At 42.8% G+C, this 20,913-nt stretch overlaps 2 protein-coding genes across 4 annotated transcripts; one reads left to right on the top strand and one right to left on the bottom strand.

Moving 5' to 3' along the window:
* The first annotated feature begins 131 nt into the window (after positions 1 to 131).
* Positions 132 to 13,530, top strand: cfap126 (cilia and flagella associated protein 126). Its single transcript, XM_084916453.1, has 5 exons — positions 132 to 203; positions 290 to 352; positions 468 to 542; positions 642 to 842; positions 13,198 to 13,530. Exons 1-5 carry the CDS (start codon positions 177 to 179, stop codon positions 13,528 to 13,530), a joined length of 699 nt encoding a protein of 232 aa, XP_084772579.1. The 5' UTR covers positions 132 to 176.
* A 4-nt stretch (positions 13,531 to 13,534) lies between these two features.
* LOC146364357 (alpha-1,3-mannosyl-glycoprotein 4-beta-N-acetylglucosaminyltransferase C) lies at positions 13,535 to 20,902 on the bottom strand. 3 transcript variants are annotated; one of them, XM_084916451.1, is made up of 5 exons: positions 20,478 to 20,902; positions 18,636 to 18,734; positions 18,251 to 18,401; positions 16,961 to 17,215; positions 13,535 to 16,858 (listed from the first exon to the last, which is right to left on the bottom strand). In XM_084916451.1, the coding sequence occupies exons 1-5, from the start codon at positions 20,550 to 20,552 to the stop codon at positions 15,963 to 15,965; spliced, it is 1,476 nt and encodes a 491-aa protein (XP_084772577.1). In that variant the 5' UTR covers positions 20,553 to 20,902; the 3' UTR covers positions 13,535 to 15,962. The 3 variants fall into 3 exon arrangements, with proteins under 3 accessions (XP_084772577.1, XP_084772575.1, XP_084772576.1); XM_084916449.1 differs by having other exon boundaries at positions 20,651 to 20,902; XM_084916450.1 differs by lacking the exon at positions 20,478 to 20,902 and having other exon boundaries at positions 18,636 to 20,393.
* Positions 20,903 to 20,913: the final 11 nt, after the last annotated feature.

The following is a 20,913-nucleotide window of genomic DNA, read 5'->3' as shown; positions in this document are numbered from 1 at the left end:
AACACAAACAAAAAATAAATAAACCGTACAAACTGATTCATATGAGGGTTTTTTCAGGCCATAGTTTGTAACTCTTTTCAAATAAGCTGTTGTAGGGAGAAGTCTGTTTGTCTATATTGCTAAGCAACGAGTCAACAATTTAACAGATTAGGAGACCGTAACTTACAGATCCAGCAATGTCTTCCAGCTATTCGGCAAACCAGGTAATCTAAATAACAACGCCAATAAAAACTCTAAACATTACACATTTTACTTCTCTGTTTATGCGTTTTAAAACTTCTATTCACAGTATGACAGCGCCTTTAAACCGCACAGGCTGCAGAACTGGTGTGAGACTAAGCACTTCAAAGAGGTATAGGAAGTTTTCAACTCTTGATCATTTCCATTTCGTGTTAGATTCAAACAAATTTGTGCAAAAATAGATTTGTACAAAGATTTTATCTCCCTCTATGTGTGGGTATTTGCAGAGACCTAGTGCACAGGTGGGCCGTACCACCTTCATCGCTGATGACAGAGGACACCTGCTCCCAGGAGTGGGGAAGGTGAGATCACATCTTTCTTCTTTCCCCTCTTCACTGGAAGTGACGTTTTTCACTGTGAATATATGACTTCACTCCCTCACTGCGTGTGTGTTGCTACAGAGAGGCCTTGCATGGCCTGACTTTAAAGGCACCTGGGATCTACCTGCTCGCATCCCAGGCCAGCGAATCAACCCTACCGCCCGCTCTGTGGAGGGCCTCAACAGGCTCAAATCATGGGGACTGTACCCAAAGAACGCTGACATGTCTCAGCCACACAGAGGCAGCAAAAGCACAAATAGGCAGAAGGAAACTGGCGAGCAGGTTAGAGCCACACAAACACAACAGCCTGGTCTGGTGTTGAGTGTATACTAACAATTTTTCCATCCAGACTGATGTTTTCACAAACTCTGTGCTGTTTTCACAGTGTGTTTGTCAGTCATGTGACTTACCCAAAAAAAGTTGCTGAGTACTGCTTCATCTTTCCAAGTAAATGTAATGTTTGAGCTGAATCTTGAGACTGCCTGAGCAGGTTTCAGCGAAGACTATCTTTATTTTTAACTACATGCTTTGGTACAAACATTACTGATTCACTATGATGAGTACAGAGAAAGCATATTGCTGTGAATGCTTTCATCAGCAACTACACTCATGTGAAAGAGACAATTTTCATAGGATTCTATGATATTCTATGATATATTCATTGTTCAGTAGCTTAACAAACGACCACAAAAAGAACATTCCTCTGAAAACAGTCAGGTAAAAAGACTGGATGGAAAATGAGTGAAAAAGAAACCAATATCTAAAGTAAAAGTTTAAAAAATCTTCAGAAAGCCTGGAACACTATTTCTCAAGACCACTTTAAAAATTGCAAGAAAATCTGGCTCCAGGAAACAAAATATAAAGAAATGAGCAGTGAAGACTTGTTATAGTTATGGTTGGAAAATTGTAGGTACATATTACTTTCCACAAGTCAAGGTCAAGGTCAAGGTAACTTTATTTATGCCCATAGGCAAGGTAAATTTGCTTTACAGAAAAATTATAGCATTTGGCATCCCTTCAAAAACACACAATGTCAATAGAAAATTGTATTTGTTTAGTCAGTATAAGCTTTTAATGATATAAGTTTATTTGTGATAGAATGCTGCATGATGATCTTTTCCTTGCTTACAACTGATTGTTCTTTTCATTGCTCAGAACTGATTGTTCTTTATGAAACGTGTTCTGATACTTGTATCTGAATCTTTCCACAGCGATAGTAAGAAGTTGAACAAGCAGTTCTGACCTTGCACACACACACACATACACAACAATCACATTTTACAGGGTATCTGATTGAATCAGATTTTTGTTCAGATGTTACATCATATCCTTAAAAATGTATTTAGTGTGTCATCAAATGGAAAAACTTTCTAGATGCTCCTAATATCTTCTGTATATAAAAGACACTGTTCAGATTATGTGTTTAAAGCTAAAGGGAGGCCATGCTTATCTTTGAAAGACCATAACTATACCACTCCAAATAATATCTTCTTGGAGAGGAGGAATATACAAATAGGTTGTAAGTAACCGGAGCTACTGTCTTGTTTCCATATGGTGAGAGGATGGAAATTAGCTGGCTTCAGGTTGCCTCAGAGCGTTGTTGACATTTAAAGGTCTCTCTGGTCACTCTGGACCAAAACAGAATAGGAAGAGGACCAAAGAAAAACAATAAGGAACCCAAGAGTCCAGAAAACAAAGGGGTAGTTCTGAGGGTCTGCCTGGTAAGACAGATGAGCCATAGGGACCGGCTGTAAGGCAGAGAGAGTGCTTTGGAGGGCAGACCCAGGTGGAGAGGACCTTTTAGAAACTTGACTGGGGGGTCACTTGGGACGGACAAAGGTAATTTAGATAATTTTGGTTCCGTTTTTTTTTTTTTTTTTGTGTCCCGTTTGGATCTTTAGCCATCAGAATTGTTGTCTTAAGGCCAAGAAAGATGCCAAGCGGATTTATTTTACCAAGTGGATCATCATGGCCTTGCCATATTGGTCCATTTGATTGACCTTTATTATAATTATGAATTTATTTTATTTTCGGTTGCTACAAACGGGACAGACGTGACTGGGGGATAGGACAGGGAGAAAGAATGAAAGAAAGAGAGGGAGAGAAAGAAAACCAAAGGGGAGAAGAGACGGTGAGAAGGGGGGGAAGAAAGGAAAAAACAAACAAACAAACAAACAAAACACCTGGATCACCTGTATGGAGAAAAAAAACAGAAGAGAAAGCAAACAACAAAGAGCAACATAATAAAAAACAGCACCATCACAATAAACTAGCTAGCAGTAGATAACAGTAGATACAAAATAATAAACGATATTGTGCAGCACGCAAGATAGACAGCGCACAATGTGCTTTGAGGCAGCAGCCAAGAAAGGTGTAGTCCGCGTCTGTGAACACCCGTGTGTACACCTGTGTGCATACCTGTGTGGATCAGCACGCTTGTATTCCAAAGGTTTCTCCATGTAACGATCTGCTAGGGAGTGTGGGGAGCCATAGCCCCGTCCACCAGGGTATGAAGCAGGTATGGAGGAGATCCAGGCCCCAGATATCCAGAGGCCCCAGAGTACAAGGACCCGAGGAGGACCACCAAAGGGGGGGGGAACCGTGCCACCCTCCTGGGAAGAGCTGAGTAGAGCCCCAAAGGAGAGGTCACCCCGCAGCTACGGAGCAGAGGCCAGAGGGGGTTGCAGTGGCGTGCCCGCGGGCTCTGCCGGCAGCCAGCTGTGCCAGAGAGGACCGAGCTTCAGGCCCAGAGGCCAGAGGCCTGAGGGCATCCCACCCCCCGGAAGGAGCCCAGCCGGGCCACAGGCGCCCGGCCCCGCCAATCGGCCACCAGGAGTGAGCCGGTACATGCATGAGCGCCCAGCCCCAGACGACAAGGACCACCAACACACCAACATCTGATGGCATCAGCCACCGGGCAGGGAGTGTGGTGAGGGGAGATAGGCTTCCGTACTTTAGAGGGCCTGAGATGTACCCAGAGAGGTTGAGTCTAAGACCCAACCTGACATATAGACAAAGACAAACAGGCACACGCAGACACAGACGTGCATTCCCACCCCCATATGCACAAACAAATACTCGGCACTCACCCAACGTGTAGACAGACACAAATAGACACTGCACAGACAGTCGCACTCCCCAAACATACTCTATATCCCAGGTCCAGGTACCCCCGCCCCCAGAGGGGCAAGCCGCACCTAGACCCAGGAGATGTAACCCTTCTCTCTGGGGTGGAGGCAAGCGGACCACCTCCTTATCTGCAGTAGCAGGGAGGCCCCGCATCCCAGACCCCAGTCTGACGGCCAGCACCTCCTCCCAGCCCCCCAGCCCTGACGGCTAACAGAACCGGGGTGAGTGAAGACCTCAAACCTCCCTACGCCCGCTCATATGTAGTGTTGCTGTGTGCTGTTCTAAAGTGCATTTAAAACTCAGGAGAGCATGGTACTAGCTTCCTCTCAGAGAGCAGCACGGCTCCTCCCGAAAACCCTTAGTGTCTAAATGCATTTAAAATTGAGGGTAGGGCACCAGCGCCAGAGGTAGGTTGGAGTACAACAACCATCCTCTGGATGCTGTAAAACGTGCCCACCCCCAAGGCCCTATATGTATGTGTTATGTGAGAGTGTGAGTAATGTGGATGTCTAGGTTGCAGAATAAAATTGAGGCACAGGCGGCCAGAAGGGGACAGAGGGGGAGTGCCTCCCCTGCACCCTGGTGACATACCTGCACCCCAAGCCCTGCGTGTGTGGGTGGGTGTGGTAGAGCGGGAATAGGGAGGCAGCTGAGGATGGGGAGGGAAGAAAGGGAGGGGCAAGCGGCCCCTCCCTGGGGCCAGCTCCCCCGCTAACCCCAGTAGGCACCCCCACGCTCTGGAACCCACCAGGGCAAGGGGGCCCAGGCCCATCCGGACCGGGGCCCGCAGCAGCAGCACCGCCCAGCCCCACAGAGTCCGGGGCAGCCCACCCGACTCCACCCCAGAGAAAACTGCACCCACCCCATCATCCAATCATCTCCCAAACTACACAAGACAATAGACACCCAGGTTGAGTTCATTCTCCCCCTCTCCTATATCTCTCCCCCCACCTGCAGAGTGAGCTCCTGTAGTGAGGAGACCACCTGCAAAGATATAACAACCTCCCCACCAGTTAGAGAGCCCCCTAGTTGGGCCGATGCACCAGAGGTCCCCTGCACTGGGGCTGAGCCCCCTTGCACCCACCCGCCCACTGCTCCGGCGACACAACAGCCAGGACCCAAGCCCCCAAGGCCCGGCCAGCACCCCAGACTGGGGGGCGGAGCACCCCCAGACCCCCAAGCCTCCACGCCCGTCCCGGACCCTCCCAGGGGCAGCCAGGCTACCAGGCCAGTAACCAACGTCCGCCAACACAGACCCTCCCCCATCTCCGCTGTACGCAGCCACAAGGAAAACACCATCCAAGAGCCCCAGAGCTTCTAACCAGGTCATGGCCACATCCCCCAGGTTAGGCCCTCCAGGGAAACGTCCCTAGGGACTCCCCAGACGCCCTAAGGCCGTCCCTACCCCCATATCAACCACAATAGCGAAGGCAGGACCAAACCATGACCCCCCACCCCCACTAGGTGATGAAGCCGATCAAAGGAGCCCAAAGGGATTGATCAAATGTGATGGCAGAGGTTGTATCAAGACTAATGTGATCTATTAGATGGTTTTTATATTGGTTAGAATTAAGATTATTTTTATTTTTCCAGTTAATGAGGACCATTTTCTTGGCAATGCATAGGGCCGTAAAAACAACGTGGGCTGTGTTTATTTCTGCAGTGACCTCATCCAAGTTGCCCAGCAAGCATACTAAAGGGGAGGCTGGAATGTTACATTTCAGACACTTTGATAAGTCTTCACATATCTCACGCCAAAATTTCTGAACTGGTGGACAGAACCAAAGAGCGTGGATGTAATTGTCCGGTGTATTTGCTGTGCAGTGTGAGCAGTTGTTGGAAGGCGTATAGCCCATCTTGAACATCCTATGACCAGTATACTGCACTCTGTGTAATATTTTGTATTGTATTAATTGCAAACTGGGATTTCTGATCCATTGAAAGGTTTTTAAGCATATCTGAGACCAAAGGTTTGGGTCTAAATTGATTGATAAATCTGCTTCCCATTTTGCAATAGGAAGGGATATTGATTCATCTATTTTAGAAAGTGTTCTGTATATTTTAGACAATAATTTGGGGGGTTTTAGACTAAAAAATTGTACCACACTTGGTGGTGTTTGTAATTCAGCTTCACTGGGATTAAATTTCTTTTTTACTATGGATTTAATTTGTTGATATTCCAAAAATCGTTTCTTGTTGATCCCATATTGTATAACTAGTCTGTCAAACGAAATAAAGTCTGTTCCTTCCAATATATGTTCCAAGTATTTAATTCCTTTGCAACTCCAATCTGAAAAGTTTATCATATTATTGTTTTGTAATATGTCCGGGTTGTTCCAGATAGGTGTACGTTTGCATGGGATTAATGAAGACTCTGTCATTTTTAGAAACTCCCACCATGCTGTCAGAGAAGAGCTAATATTGATGCTTTTAAAGCATTCATGTTGTTTGATGTTTGAGATGATAAATGGTAGGTCTGAAATTTCTAGGTTATTACATAGTGCCTGTTCTACATCTATCCAAGGTTCATCTAAGAGGGTGTGTTTAAACCATCTAGAGATGAACTGAAGCCTGTTGGCTAAAAAATAGTGATTAAAGTTAGGCAGATCTAATCCTCCTTTATCCTTGGTCCTTTGTAGTGTTTTTAAGCTGATACGTGGGGGTTTATCTTTCCAAAGGAATTTAGAAATGTACGAGTCTAGAGATCTGAACCAATCTTGTGATGGCTTATTTGGGATCATTGAAAATAAATAGTTTATTTTTGGCAAGATCATCATTTTTATAGCGGCGACCCTTCCCATGAGTGATATGGGTAAAGATTTCCATCTAGCCAGGTCGCCTTCTACTGTCTTTAAAAGTGGGATGTGGTTTAATTTAGTTAATTCTGAAAGTTTAGGAGAGACATTAATACCTAAATATTTTATATTTCCACATTGCAGTGGGGAAGGAGAAGAATTATGGAAGGTTCCGTTTTTCAAAGAAACATGTTGCGTCATTATTTTGTTTCACATTTTTCATTTACTTATTTATTATCTTCTGTCCCTTGAAGTGGATATCAGGTTTTATTTGATCGCAGAATAATGATGATGGGTGAGCGAGGCAGAGAGGGTTTTCCTCAGAACTGGAGTCATACTTAGAGCAGTCAGCAGATTAGGGCTGCAACTAACAATTATTTTGATAGTCGCCTAAGTCTGCCTAATTTTTCTTCTATTAGTCGATTAGTCAACTATTATTTCAGCAACTCTTATGTCCACTTCCTGTGGGCAGACCTCATGTTCTGGCTTTAGTGCCTCACCTGCTCAAGTCTGCCCACCCGTGAATTTCACCCTGTTATCTCATGACCCAGAAAACATTTGAATTTGAAAAAAATCAGATGTATTTATATACGTCAGAATAAAAATGAAATAAATGAAAATATTAGGTAATACAAATTTAAGTGCAAGTAGTATTTAAACAAAATTAATGTGCAAACAGGAAACTAAAATGGCTTCTGTCCACAAGTTCGAATAAAGTTTCAAATTAATTTAAAAAGATTTTATTTTTGAGTTTAGAGATGATTCAGTTCATTAATTTCCGATTGCAGTGAACATGCTCTGGAGTGAGGCTTGCTCTTATCTTTGAGATGATGTTCCCAGCTGTTGATAACTATGCTAAAGATGCTCTCTATCATGACTTTGAAAGGTGCATGAGCTTCTCAAATGGCTTTAGTGTTTTTTAGCCCAACCAGAAGCCTTGGATGAACCGGGATGTTCGTCTCCTCCTGAAGGCCCGCAACACTGCCTTTAGGTCAGGAGATGCACACGCCTACAGTACAGCCAGGGCTAATCTAAAGAAGGGCACCAAAAAAGCCAAACACCATTACAAAAAGAAGGTAGAAGAACACTTCTCCAACTCCAACCCCCGACGCATGTGGCAAGGACTCCAGACCATTACAGACTACAGGACCACCAAACCCTCCCCCGCATCCTCTGATGTCTCCTTCCTCAACGAGCTCAACAACTTTTATGCTCGTTTTGAGCGAGGGAACCCCACAACCACAACCAAAACAGACATGATGCCAGACCACCAACCTCTGACTCTCTCCCCCACCGATGTAGGAGCGGTGCTGAGCAGGATCAATGTCCACAAGGCTGCAGGTCCTGATGGCATCCCCGGGCGTGTTCTCAGAGCGTGTTCTGGGGAGCTTGCAGGAGTGCTCACAGACATATTCAATCTGTCCTTGGCCCACGCTGTGGTACCGGCCTGCTTCAAATCCACCTCCATCGTCCCGATACCCAAAAACTCCAACCCATCTAGCCTCAATGACTACCGCCCAGTAGCACTCACCCCCATCATCACTAAGTGCTTAGATCAGCTGGTCCTAGCACACTTCAAATCCTGTCTCCCCCCCACCCTGGACCCCCACCAATTCGCATACCGCCAGAACAGGAGCACAGAGGATGCAGTCTCCATCGCACTGCACTCTGTCCTCTCACACCTGGACAACAACAACACATACGCCAGAATGCTGTTCATAGACTTCAGTTCAGCATTCAATACAATCCACCCCTCACAACTCATCAGGAAACTGACAGACCTGGGCATCAGTTCCCTCATCTGCAAATGGTTACTGGACTTCCTGACCAACCGCCCCCAACATGTCCGGCTGGATAACCGCTGCTCATCTACAATCACGATGAACACCGGTGTACCACAAGGCTGTGTGATGAGCCCTTTCCTCTACTCCCTCTTCACCCACGACTGCAGACCTGCTGATGGTTCCAACACCATCATTAAGTTTGCAGATGACACCACGGTGATTGGCCTCATCAGTGACAACGATGAGGCCGCCTACAGGGAGGAGGTGGATCGTCTGGCTGAGTGGTGCGACAGAAACAACCTGCTGCTTAACACTGAGAAGACCAAGGAGCTCATCGTGGACTACAGGAGGAATGCTGACACACATCCACCCATCCACATTAAGGGGACGGCTGTGGAGCGTGTGAGCAGCTTCAAGTTCCTGGGAGTCCACATCTCCGAGGATCTCATCTGGACGACCAACTGCTCCAAGCTGGTCAAGAAGGCTCACCAGCGCCTCTTCTTCTTGAGGACTCTGAGGAAGAACCACCTGTCCTCAGACATCCTGGTGAACTTCTATCGCTGCACCATCGAGAGCATCCTGACCAACTGTATAACAGTCTGGTACGGGAACTGCTCTGCCTCGGACCGGAAGGCGTTGCAGAGGGTCGTGAAAACTGCCCAGCGCATCGCCGGAGCACCACTTCCTGCCATAAAGGACATCTACAGGAAGCGGTGTCTGAAAAGGGCTGGGAAAATCATCAAAGACCCCAGTCACCCATCACATGGACTCTTCACCCTCCTGCCCTCTGGGAGGTGCTACAGGAGCCTCCGGACTAAGACCACCAGGTACCGGAACAGCTTCTTCCCCACAGCCGTCAGACTCCTGAACTCTGCCTCCTGACATCTGACCCACGTTAAACTCATGGACTGAACATACACACACCCGCAACCACCTACACACACACAATAATAACATGGACTGAACCACCACTCACAACCACTAGCTCTTTATATAGCCTCTGTAGAAATTATCCACATATCTCACTTATCTTAACTGCACTACTGTATAGTTCTGTGTAAATAATCATTCTGTACATACAATAATTTTTAATCCTACAACTGTTTATAACTTGCATAGTTCACATTTCTGTATAACTGTATATCTCAGATTTCTGTATAGTTTTTCATATTTATATCCTGTTCATAGCCTGTACATAGCTTGTACTCACTACAGCCTGTACATACTTATAGTTATAGAATATTCATAACATACTTCATACCGTGTACATTATAACATACCATAATAGACCCATTTCTGTAATATACTTGCATATCTATATTATTGCTAATATATATTGTAATATATCTATATCACGGCTAAAGCACTTCTGGATGGATGCAAACTGCATTTCGTTGCCCTGTACCTGTGCATGTGCAATGACAATAAAGTTGAATTCTATTCTTTCTATTCTATTCTAACAATAAAATTCTGTGTCAACAAATTTTATATATTCGACGACAGCGATTATGGCGACGAATCCTTGCAGCCCTACAGCAGATGAGGTGGAGGCATGCCAGACAATAGAGCAAGAAGGTGAAAGCTCACACAGAGGACATACCAGCTTTTGGGGAACCCGAGAAAGGGAAAAATGACAACAGGCAAAGCTATTATGGATAAGAAGTATTGTGTAAGCTGGGGCTTTGAAATTGTGGGATTTGGTTTCTCAGTTTCCATGCAGGACACTAGCCTGTGAAGGGAATCATTTTTCCATGGCAGCCTTGTTGCATTATGTTTAAGTGGCTTTAAGAGGCAGAATAAAGCCCTGACTTTCCACAGGGCTTTATTCTTTTCCCGTTTATCAGTTACAAGACAATATAACTTCTAACTATTAAATAATAACTATTATAACTTGGAAAGACTAAATTCTGATCCTAGGTTATCTGAGCCGTTCAGTAACCACAAATATGCTGAAGAATGTTTTGCTCCAGAATGTTTCATGAGAATTCAACTGAATATCATGGTTTGGGGTTGATGACCCAGCAACCTTTGAATCTATAATTTCATTCATTATTGTTTTGATTTGGAGAAGTGGGCTTTGAGGTCTCCAGTTTAGTCATAAATAATTTTAGGCTTAATTGTGAACTTACTCTTCCCTTTGTCTCATCTCTGGGTTTCATCCTTTAGTACCTTCCATGTTAAGGCTATCATGTTTCTGTTGCTTTTGTCAGGCTTGTGTGTCTTAATCCTGTGTGCTTATCTTTCCTGTTTTATTTTGATAGTCCCTTGTCTTGTGTGCTAAATGTTCCGTTTTGCTTCCTCTGTCTCAATGTGTCTAATTTGTCCCTGTTGTTTTTCCCAGCCCTCCCCTACTCATCCTCCTGTGTATATATTGTGTATGTGTTGTGTCAGTCTCCCTTTGTTTATCTGTTCAGTTTCCCTCAGTGTTATCTAGCCCCTTGTACCTCTGAGTATTTTCCCAGTTTAGGTTGTGTAATCCAAGGTTTTTAGTTTCTTTTGTATTTTCATGCTCAGTTTTTGTTCTTGGAAGTTCAATCTAATAAACCACCCGCTTTTATTTAAGATGATCTTGTCTCCAAGTGTCTGCACATCACACTTGGTTTCCACAAACCTTTGACACTGAAAGGGTTCTTATTCCCCCTTCTAGATATAATAATGGCTAAAAGCTTCAGAGTCCTACATTAAACAGTTCTTAATATTACAGATGGTACATCTGTCACACTGTCCCTGCTCAGGCTCTTCAAAAGCTGATATGTCTTCCTCTTAGCTTTCAACTTCTTGCTCTGATATCTGGCCTTCCTCCACCTCATCATACCCTGACAGCAATGAGACTGATTCCGCTTCCACAGTTCTGAATAAAATCCTTTGGGCCTCTTTCTGCTCTCTGCATCCTGAAGTATGAGAATTGGTTCAAAGCCAGTAGGGCACTGAATAAAAGTTTTGTTTTGGAAGGGTAAAATTACTTTACATTCCTGAAATCCTACTTAATCCCAGTCCCTGTCAGAACTGTTGCTGCAGCTTTCTGAATCAACTGGGAGCTTTTTTTCAGGGAGCCTTTATGGCAGTCTGCTGAATTACTTTGAGTTGTCAAGCCTGGAAGTAATAACTTCATGAATCTTTTCAGCATCTCTTTGAAACAGGATGTTTCTAACTTTGGAGTTATTGTGCAAATGAAGGGCCAGCCTTATATATTTGATATGCACATCAGTAACTAAAGCTGACTAATTGCTTGCAACCTATTGGGACTTATTAAGTATGAAATATATTTGTAATAGGTGGATATCGGTCTGGCTCCAAGATGAATTTGATTAAACTAGTATATCCAACATCAGTCAAAAGAGCATGTGCCCAGACCTTAGTTCAGCTAAGACTAGTCCCCCCTTTCCTACTCTTGTGCACATAGTAAGTGGTAGTAAAGACTTTTAATGCTACAGTCACACTTCCGTCCATGGCTCACGGTCACTGACATTAGCAAATGTCAGCAAGTTAAGAATGTAAAAATGTTAAAAAGTATTCCTTTATATTGGGGGTTACTGATTAGATGGTGCTTACTTTATGACACTTTTCTGTGTGTGGCACACAGTTTTTGGCATTTAACATTATCTGGTGACTACAGCTGCGCTATAACAGTTACAGTAGGAACACTGTGCCAAGAATGAAGGCAGTTCTGTGGATGACCTCAGCCCTGCTAGTGTGTTTAAGCCAAGTCTATGAAAACTTCTAAATCAATATTAGTACTGAGAGGGAGTAAAAAGAAGAAGAATTAAAAAGCACAAGTTGTCTACCAGGACTAGTTCTTAAAGAAAAGCAAACAGTTATAAACTGAATTCCTTTAGCTTATTTGTTTCTTGCGGTGTACGGTGTATCCATATAAATGGCCCACCCTGTATTTCATGTTTTTAGTAGTGATTTTATAAGACCACAAGCAAGTTGTGCAGCAAACATAGTAGTCAGCTGGAGGTATGTTAATTTAATATATTTGATGTTAAAAAAAAAATTTGACGTTATGCAGTGCAATGTAATTTATATTGTATTGCCTGCTACAGGACAGGCTGCACATGTGAGTTTGTCACTGTTTTTTCCTCCTCCTTTTTTTTGCATTTTCCTCCCAAGTTGGTTTTAGAGTACGGTCACATTTTAAAACTGATTTTTTTATTTTGGGTTTGCTTTTATGTCTACTGGACTGGTGCAATATTGGTCAGGCAATGCGCAATCCCTGAGCTGAGCTCTTACCTTAGAGAGATTAGGCCTTGCATAGGTGCTCACTGTGAGTGGAGTTGCTGTGCTTAAGATTGTAGTGCTACCAATCTTTGAACTTAATCTGTTCGCTGACAGGTTTTCTTTAACAAACTCAGAAAACTTGAGTTTCTCTCTGAGTCCTCACCTTCTGCTGCATTTTAACCAGGTGACTAACATGATAATTCATTTCTTCATTAATAAAGTTGCAAAGATGTGAGAATTCATTTGCAGAATTCTACAATTTTCATGAAACATTGGTTTGCTTAATTATTTTTGTACTTAACATTACTGCTTTCACAGTTATTCAGCTCTCAGCGACAGCGATTACGTCACAGATTTATTATCAGCTCAGAATCAAATCTATAGACTCCATCTCTGTAATTCTGTAGACAGTAATGCTGTCAGTTAGTTTTCTTACACTGCGAACATTTACTGTACGTTACAAACTATGTGGTAATTGGTCACATTGATCTTTTTCAACTAACGCATGTGTTTAAATCAGGTTGAACAAGAAACTCAGAGTTGATCAATTTGTTTTTAAACTCAGAGTTTGAATCTGCTTCCTGGAACAGGGCCCTGACATTATAAAGAATGCAGAATTTTTAAAGCACTTTGTTTTCATTTAACAGCAGTACCATTAAAAAGTATAGTGAACTTAAATGTTTCAGCTTCTGTTTCAATCCTTTTCAGACCAGTTTGAAAGTACTGCAGGATGATGCCACCCAGTCTGCTGCAGCTGAAGCCCGACCAGCTTCTCAGAATTGGTCCACTACTGGGAGTGACAGAACTACCAACCAGAACCGGGCAGGCTCACAGGCAGCAACAGAACAAGCTACAGGAAATGACAGGCTGCCTAGCCATTGCTCTGCAGCTGAAAAGAATTCAGCTTTGAATCAGGCTGCTGTGGAGAAAAACCATATCAGGCCTGATACTGGTGAGGGGAGACAAACAAGAAATATGTCAGCAAAAGCAGTCAGCCAGCCATCACAAGCATCCATCGAGCAGAGACAGAGAAACATATAGCAAGACCTGTGAACAGTCCTTTATTTCTCAGTGCATCAGAAAATGACAGAAACCTATAAAAATAAATACACCTGAACAATAGTAATGTTGACCAGTTGTAATGAATCCATTTTCAGCATGCGAATTATGGAAAGGAAAAAAATGGTAATACAAGGAAATGTTATTGGTGTTGCCTCAAATGTTACTGATTGCACTCAAACTGCCCACTATATCAGCCCTTCACTTCTCCTGTGCCTTTTACCTCTAATCTGAATTTTTTTTGTCAAGTTGACACTCCAATCAAGAATCTCTTATTGTTCCGTCAGCTGACCAGTGTAATGAGTTCCAGCATTACGGAATGATGGAGAAGAATAAAATGCATTGTTCTCTCACACACGCTGTTGGTTAGTGATAGGTTCAGCAGCATTTTGCAGCTTTAGTCTGTCACATTTGTAAACACTGGGTTCTGTTTTATAAAGCTAATCATTGGGAAATTGTAAGCAGCCCATTTTAGTCTCCCACTATATCAAACCATGAACAGATGAAGTCGAATTTTTGGCAAATACTGTGGTGTTTATCCTCTTTCTTTGTTAATCCAGACTGTATTAATTTGGAATCTGTGGGTGCTCCCAGAAGACGGGGTATGTGTTCATTTATTACGTGAAATGGGTTGATTGGATACTTCATAATTCAATCCAGAAGCAGGGCATGTGACCATGAAAGGAAAATTGGCAGTGCCAAAAAAAAAAAAAAAAAGGCAAGAGGGGCATTCTCACAGAATATTTTTAATCTACTTTTTACACTATAAACTTTAATTACTACCCTACAAAGAAGTAGATGCAGAAATTTAGTTTTTAGCCAAATTAAAGTGAAATTAATCTCACTGATTATTATCTGTTATATATTCTAAAAGTGGAACAGATTTGTCTAATTAGCTGAATGAAGGTTTCAGTGGAAAGACATACATTTGTGTCTTCAGTGCATATCTTTGTTGGGCTGTGTTAAAAACATGCTGTTCAACAGGTGGCTAATGGATGGACACTTTCTCTCAGAGAGAAATAGCTACTTTTGTCTGCTCTGTTATTCACAACAGGTTGCCACAGTGGCTAACTCTGCATGCAGGAAAGGTAAATGGACTAGTTCTTATGTAGCGTTTATCTACTCGAGCACTTTATACAAGATGTCTCATTCACATTTATACATCAGTGTTCAAGCGCTTTCTATGTAACATTCACACACACTCACAATCAAATGAATACATCAGGATTCAGTATCTTACCCAAGGATACTTTGGCATGCTTTTATCAGCCCAGTTTAATGCAAAAGAGTGTAAACTGGTCTGAAGCAAGTTAGATGTGCAATATAAATGTAATCTAGTCAAGGGATCCATCCATCCTCTTAACTGTTTATCAGATTTAGATTTGGGCATGGGAGCCAAGAGTCACCTGAGCTGGTTACCAGTCCATCACAAGATCAACAGAAAAATGGTCGATGACTCATGCTCACATTCACACCTGCAGAAAATTGACAACCAAAAGTTAACCTAACGTGCATGTCTTTGGACTGTAGGAAGAAGCTACGGTGCCCAAAGAGAACCTACACAGGCACAAGGAGAACATGTAAACTCCAAATAAAACTTTCAGTTGGCACATTTGAACCCAGACTTTTAATCCTGTGAGCCAACAGAAAGAACCCAGTGTACTGCTTTTGTGATATTGAAAACTCAACATACCTTGTTAACCCATTACCCTTTATAGTGCACCCCGCGGAATTAAATAAAAACATATGTACTTATTGGAAAAAGGAGCTGAGGTATTTAAGAAAGCAAAAATTCCTATTAAAAAAAAAAAAAAAGAAAGACAGAAAGATCAGACTGCAAATGGGACCCGGCGTCTTTTATCCCCTCTGTGTAGTTGTTGTAACATGTGACAGACGTACACTATTTATAGATCTGGCCTGAGGTTTGAATCAGGCTGCTGGTGCGAAAGGCCATAGCAGGCCTGATACTGGTGAGGGGAGACAAACAAGTAATATGTCAGCTAGTCATCACAAGCATTGACCACATATTGACCGTAGGTTTCAACCTACAGTCAATAGGTTTCATAATAAGCACATGGGTTTTCTCTCGTCTTCATTTTAAAACAATGAGTTAATGATGAGTGCAGTTTCACACACAATGCAATTACCCAAATGCATTAAACACACACACACACACACACACACACACACACACACGGAGTTGGTTGTCTTCTTATAGCTCTTTGATTCTGTGAAGAGACAACATGTCATCACAAAGTTTGGTCAAACTTGCTTCAAAGTGACAATTTGTTTAGAGCACTTAGTTGATGTTTGATAAATAAAACATTTTAACAAGGCACACAAGTCCCAAGTTCAGTTTGTCAGATTTTGATCAAAATAGTTTTTAATCTGCCAGGAAGAACTAACATCTACATCTATTGATGAGGTACAGTCAGCTTTGTGGTGATTCTGATTTTTGTAATGATCAACCAGTCCTTCTGAGTAGCTGTGACCTTTATCTTCAGACACGAAGAGGCTGAGCTGTACTTTTTATCCATCTCCTGCATTTTAAACTTTCCATTCTCAAATGTTCCCACTGACTCAAACTCTGTACAACTCTTCTCTTTGTCTGTGGCCACCACATTGTGACCCATCTCCACCTCACCTGACTCCAGGATGTCTTTGCCTCCTGACCCTGTTTCTACAAATATCCCTGTCACCACAGTAGGTTCAGTAAACACTACAGTCAGGTAATTTCCTTTTTCTGGGGTGCGGCCCCAGAAGAATCCTTCGCCAGCATCCCAGGCCAGCTTGGGGAAGTGCTTCTGATAGGTGGACATGTCAGAGTAAACTTCAGCTGATGGATTGGTATAGACATCCTCCTCAAAATCCTTGTCTTTCAGCTTATTGTATGTGCCTTGAAATGAGGAGAAAGTTCCCATGTGTTGAAACAGCGAGGGTTTGAAAAGGATGGTCTCCTTTTGAGTCATCACCTCTCGGAAGTGAGTCATCAACCAGTCACAGGGCATTTCCTGGTAAAAGATGAAGAGGAAGCGAGCCAGAAGAGGAAGATGGGCTGATTTGTAGAGTTTACCAATATAGCCGAGGGCAGAGAATTCCAACGTTGCCCAGGTGTACTTCTTTCCTTCTTGCTCCTCAACTCGCTTTTTAATGGTTGTGAGGAAGTTTTTTGCAGAGAACACATCATCCTCTAGCTGGAGGTAATACCGTCCAAGACCTGCACAGTAGTGGATCAGGAAGGAATAATCCAGGTTCTGCTTGGAGCGGAACGTTACCCTTTCTGGAGCATCGTTGAAATTCCTCTTCAGACCTACAGAGAACCAGACAGATTTGTATCACAGGAAAAAAAAACAACATTCAAACTGTATGTGAATGAATATGTACACTAGGGGTGATCGCATGTGAGCTGCACCTGTAATCGGAGGGTACCAGTCCTGGGGAACATGGATGACCAAAAGGTGGCCTTGTTCCAACTCAGAGGCAAAAGCCGATTTGATCTCCTTCACAGTGTCGACTCTCCAGCTGACGTCGAAATCTGCTAGCAGCACTACCACCACCATGGAGGAGTGCTCCTCAGGAGACGACTGGGAGAAGATGGATTTCAATGTGGGGACCAGATAGCTGCCCTTCTTCCTCTTTACTGAGGATAATCCAACAGATAAATACTCTGAAGCCGAAAGAAAAAGGAAAAAAGTGAAGGGTTTTATGCCATTTCAAATCTAAAGCTGAGGCTAAAAAATATTTCTGATAACAATTATTAAATAATGTGGTATGAAATTCAGCATGGCAACACCTTCAGACTGTGAGTGAATAAAAGTAAAACAAAAAAAAGGAGAATTATCATTGAAATAAAAGCAATAAATGCATGACATAAATACCAAAATAATACAAAATAAGTCTGTGAAGGTTCTCAATCATCCAGGTCATCGTAGTCAAAGGAGCTAGTAAAGAAAAGCGTCTGGACTTCTTTAAGTTGCTTGAAGACGTTTCACCTCTCATCTGAGAAGCTTCTTCAGTTCTAAGGGTCAAATGGTGAGGAGTCCCAGATTTAAACCTAGTGGGAGTATCCCTCCACAGAGGGACAAAAGGACCCCCTGATGATCCTCTAATCGCCTGAGCCAAGGTGTGAAACTGGGTGTGGGTCCCAATCAGCCAGGGTTTCAGGTGAGCTCATTGCGAAACCTGGCCCCACCTTATCATGCGAATTCCTGAGGTCAGATGGCCCAGGATGTGAGTGGGCGTTAAGGCGTCTGGGGAGGGAACTCAAAACTGGATTATAGATGGCAGACAGTTGGTGTCGTAAACCACCGCCTCTGTTCAAAGATCTTTGAACAGAGGCGGTGGTTTAAAGATTTTTGAACAGAGGCGGTTTAAATCTGGGACTCCCCACCATTTGACCTTAGAACTGAAGAAGCTTCTCGGATGAGAGGTGAAACGTCTTCAAGCAACTTAAAGAAGTCCAGACGCTTTTCTTTGCAAGCTCCTTTGAATACAAAATAAGGCACAACTGCTCATACAAATAGGAATATGCAAGTGACAGTGAAAAAACGCATTCCATAGTTTCCATAAGTTAGAGAACAACACCGGAAAGTGCTGTCATTATTTCTCTACGTGACTTTTGCAATTTCTTTTTTTTTTTTTACAGTTTGAAAAGGCAGCAGCAGCCTTATTATAATAATGAGAACAAAGTGTGGAGACTCACTCTGTTGAGTAGGTAGCACTCCAGCAAGCAGCTGATAGGACACATTGAAACTCAGATAATCTGCCTGGTCAATCCAGGACTCCATACTAACCGGCCTGTCTGCTTGCCATGTTAACTCATTAAGAACTATTTCAGGTGACCTTGCAAAGACCTGCAAAACAACAACAACAACAACAACAAACCCAAAAGACAAAAACATGATTATTGTCTGATTAGAATATACATGTTGATGAGTGAGACAATGCACTACCTTTGTTACTTTGCAAAGCAAGATGAGAGCAAGTGCAGTTACAGGGATGGTGACTTATACAAGTCTAACTCCAAGTAAGTAAGGTGTACAGTTTGAAAAATAACTCAAATATTCTATGTGTAGGTGTGTTCTTACAGCCAGGAGGAAGTCCGAATGGTTAATGAAGTATAATCCCCCAATGACAAGCAGCACTGCCACAACAATATTCTTCTTCTTCGAATGAATCCGCATTTCCTATCACAAACACATACGTGATATTCCATCCATTATGCTGGTGTGTGACGCAGTACAACTGTAAATAATTCGGCCAATAGTTAATGATTCAGAAGGCTTGGACACAGGTTACACGGAACTGAGTGTGTTGTTGTAACTTAGAGTCTCATATATACACTTTGTATGTATCAGATACAGTTTACTGAACACTGTTGCTCTGCTGTAAATAACCCTGTGTCGCAAGCTGCAAAAGCCCTTTAACATATTCTATAGAGATGCACATTGAGAACCACTTACAGTTCAGGACAAGAAACAAAATTGTCCCATTCAGTACATTTCTCATTTTATCTCATCTTTTACCAGTGCTGGAACTTGGTGAAAGTTCAATGAGTGAGTTTTCTGTGGGGGTATGTGAAACAGTGATGACACAGAGTGCTGACTGACCCTGACAAATTTTCTTTCTAATGTTAATGTTTTTTAAGATATTAATTGTCAGTGGTGTAGTTCTACTTGATCACAGTAAAAACACAGTTCAGTTTGGCTACAGGTATTTAGTACTAGAATGTGGCACAAAAGGATGAACACCACTCCTCCAGCAGATAAGTGTTGATTTGGCATTTTGGTGATGGTGAAGGAAACAGCTGTTAAACACTGTAAGAAATCCCATTTGGGTTGAGATCCGGTGACTGAAGGCCACAGCATAAAGCCCTTTATTTTTTCAGTCAACCCACTCAGTGAAGTGTGACTATAACTAATTGTTTTAGCTACAGACAATTTATTTGTACTGATGTATTTAAATGCAAAAACCTATTTCAAACACAAGCCCGCTGAGCAATCTGTTAAAGTTTGAGACAAACTCATGTGGCATGCTCAGCCTTTATGGCACTGTATCCTAACTACCCAAATCTACTCATCTGCAGCAACTGTTTATTATTTATTCAGCTTCCCCCCTTTAATTTGTCCCTTGTCTGAATATTTCCTACAGCCATTATAGCGCAGTCTCGCTCAGACGGAGTTTCTGCCAGTGTCGACTGTTACTGTAACCTTTTTTCTTCTTGTTTGGTTACATTGTTTCCGAGTTCTAAACGGAGGAAAGGGCAGAGAGGTTACAGGGAAGCAGTAAGTAAACACTGTAGATGATAAGCCTGAGGTTTATAACCAGGCTGCCCTACTCTTGTTTTTTTTAAACGCACTGAGAAGTAAGGACAAGTAAGGAGATATGAAAAGCGTTGCGTAGTCTCATGTCAGACTAATCCTTAGAGCCAGGCTAGAGGACAAGCTTTACTTAGATTTTTAAAATGCCTTTGTTTTGTCAACGAGTACAGGGTCACTTCATAGAAGATACCAATTATAGCCGAGGCCACCTCATCTATAATTAGTACGCGGTCTCCTCTTTGATTTTTGCAATGTAACGCTCGCTGAAACAAACGCTTCCCGAACAGAACGACGAAACCGCAGTTACCCAAACAATGACAGTATAGAGAGCTGTCCGTGTGTTTTAACTTAAACAGCTCTAATAATTTGAAGGTACCGCAAGAAAACTAGCCAGTCTTATGGAACGTTTTCAGATAGTGTCTACAAACAAGTGACTTCCGTAGAAGATATTTCAAGTTAAGAAATCCGGAAGATTTTTTTCTTGCTACCGTCTCTGCGCGATCAGGCTTTAAAAAGGCCATATCAATAGGGTTTAGCAATTATTTCCAACCGTCGCTCATAACACAAACACAGCCACACCGAAAAGTCTTGTGCCATGTATGAACCCACAGCTACGGTAAATGAGAAGAGTCCAAATAAAGAGTTAGCAGAAGGTACAGTAAATGAGCTAAACCAGGCATCCATCCATCCATCCCGTCACTGAAAACAAAAAGCAGCTGCTGTGAGTCGGAACATAAGTTATAAAGCTAATAAACTTGTACCTGACCGGTATCTCCACTCACCTCCCTCCGCCGGTTGTCCTCAGCTCGATGGATAAGTCAGTGAACGAGTTGCAGTCACGGCGTGATAATACTTACAGTACAACGCACCGAAAGTCAGAAAAGGCACTCACGGAAATGAAAAATGACTCGCCCCTTGGAACCCATGCATATAAACCAGTACTGCCGCATTCTGCACGTGTATTTCCACCTATAGTCCCCGACGCTCAACAGGCGACTCCAAGTAGCAGAGGCTGTACGCCAACCAGGTGTGGCGTCACGGTCGG

This window comes from Perissodus microlepis, chromosome 20, assembly GCF_051167445.1.
Source record: "Perissodus microlepis isolate ML-2025 ecotype Zambia chromosome 20, ASM5116744v1, whole genome shotgun sequence".
NCBI lineage: Eukaryota > Metazoa > Chordata > Actinopteri > Cichliformes > Cichlidae > Perissodus > Perissodus microlepis.
The sequence above is the reverse complement of the archived record's forward strand: the minus strand, read 5'-3'. Positions and strand labels throughout refer to the sequence as shown.

Bases quoted from the DNA above. Each gene is read 5' to 3' on its own strand.
- cfap126 (XM_084916453.1), top strand. From the start codon at position 177: ATGTCTTCCAGCTATTCGGCAAACCAG. The intron at 543-641 runs GTGAGATCACAT...GTGTTGCTACAG, and splicing joins TGCTCCCAGGAGTGGGGAAG to AGAGGCCTTGCATGGCCTGA. The intron at 843-13,197 runs GTTAGAGCCACA...AATCCTTTTCAG, and splicing joins AGAAGGAAACTGGCGAGCAG to ACCAGTTTGAAAGTACTGCA.
- LOC146364357 (XM_084916451.1), bottom strand. From the start codon at position 20,552: ATGGATGCCTGGTTTAGCTCATTTACTGTACCTTCTGCTAACTCTTTA. The intron at 18,402-18,635 runs GTAAGAACACAC...GTTGTTTTGCAG, and splicing joins ATTCGGACTTCCTCCTGGCT to GTCTTTGCAAGGTCACCTGA. The intron at 16,859-16,960 runs GTGCAGCTCACA...GGTTCTCTGTAG, and splicing joins CTGGTACCCTCCGATTACAG to GTCTGAAGAGGAATTTCAAC.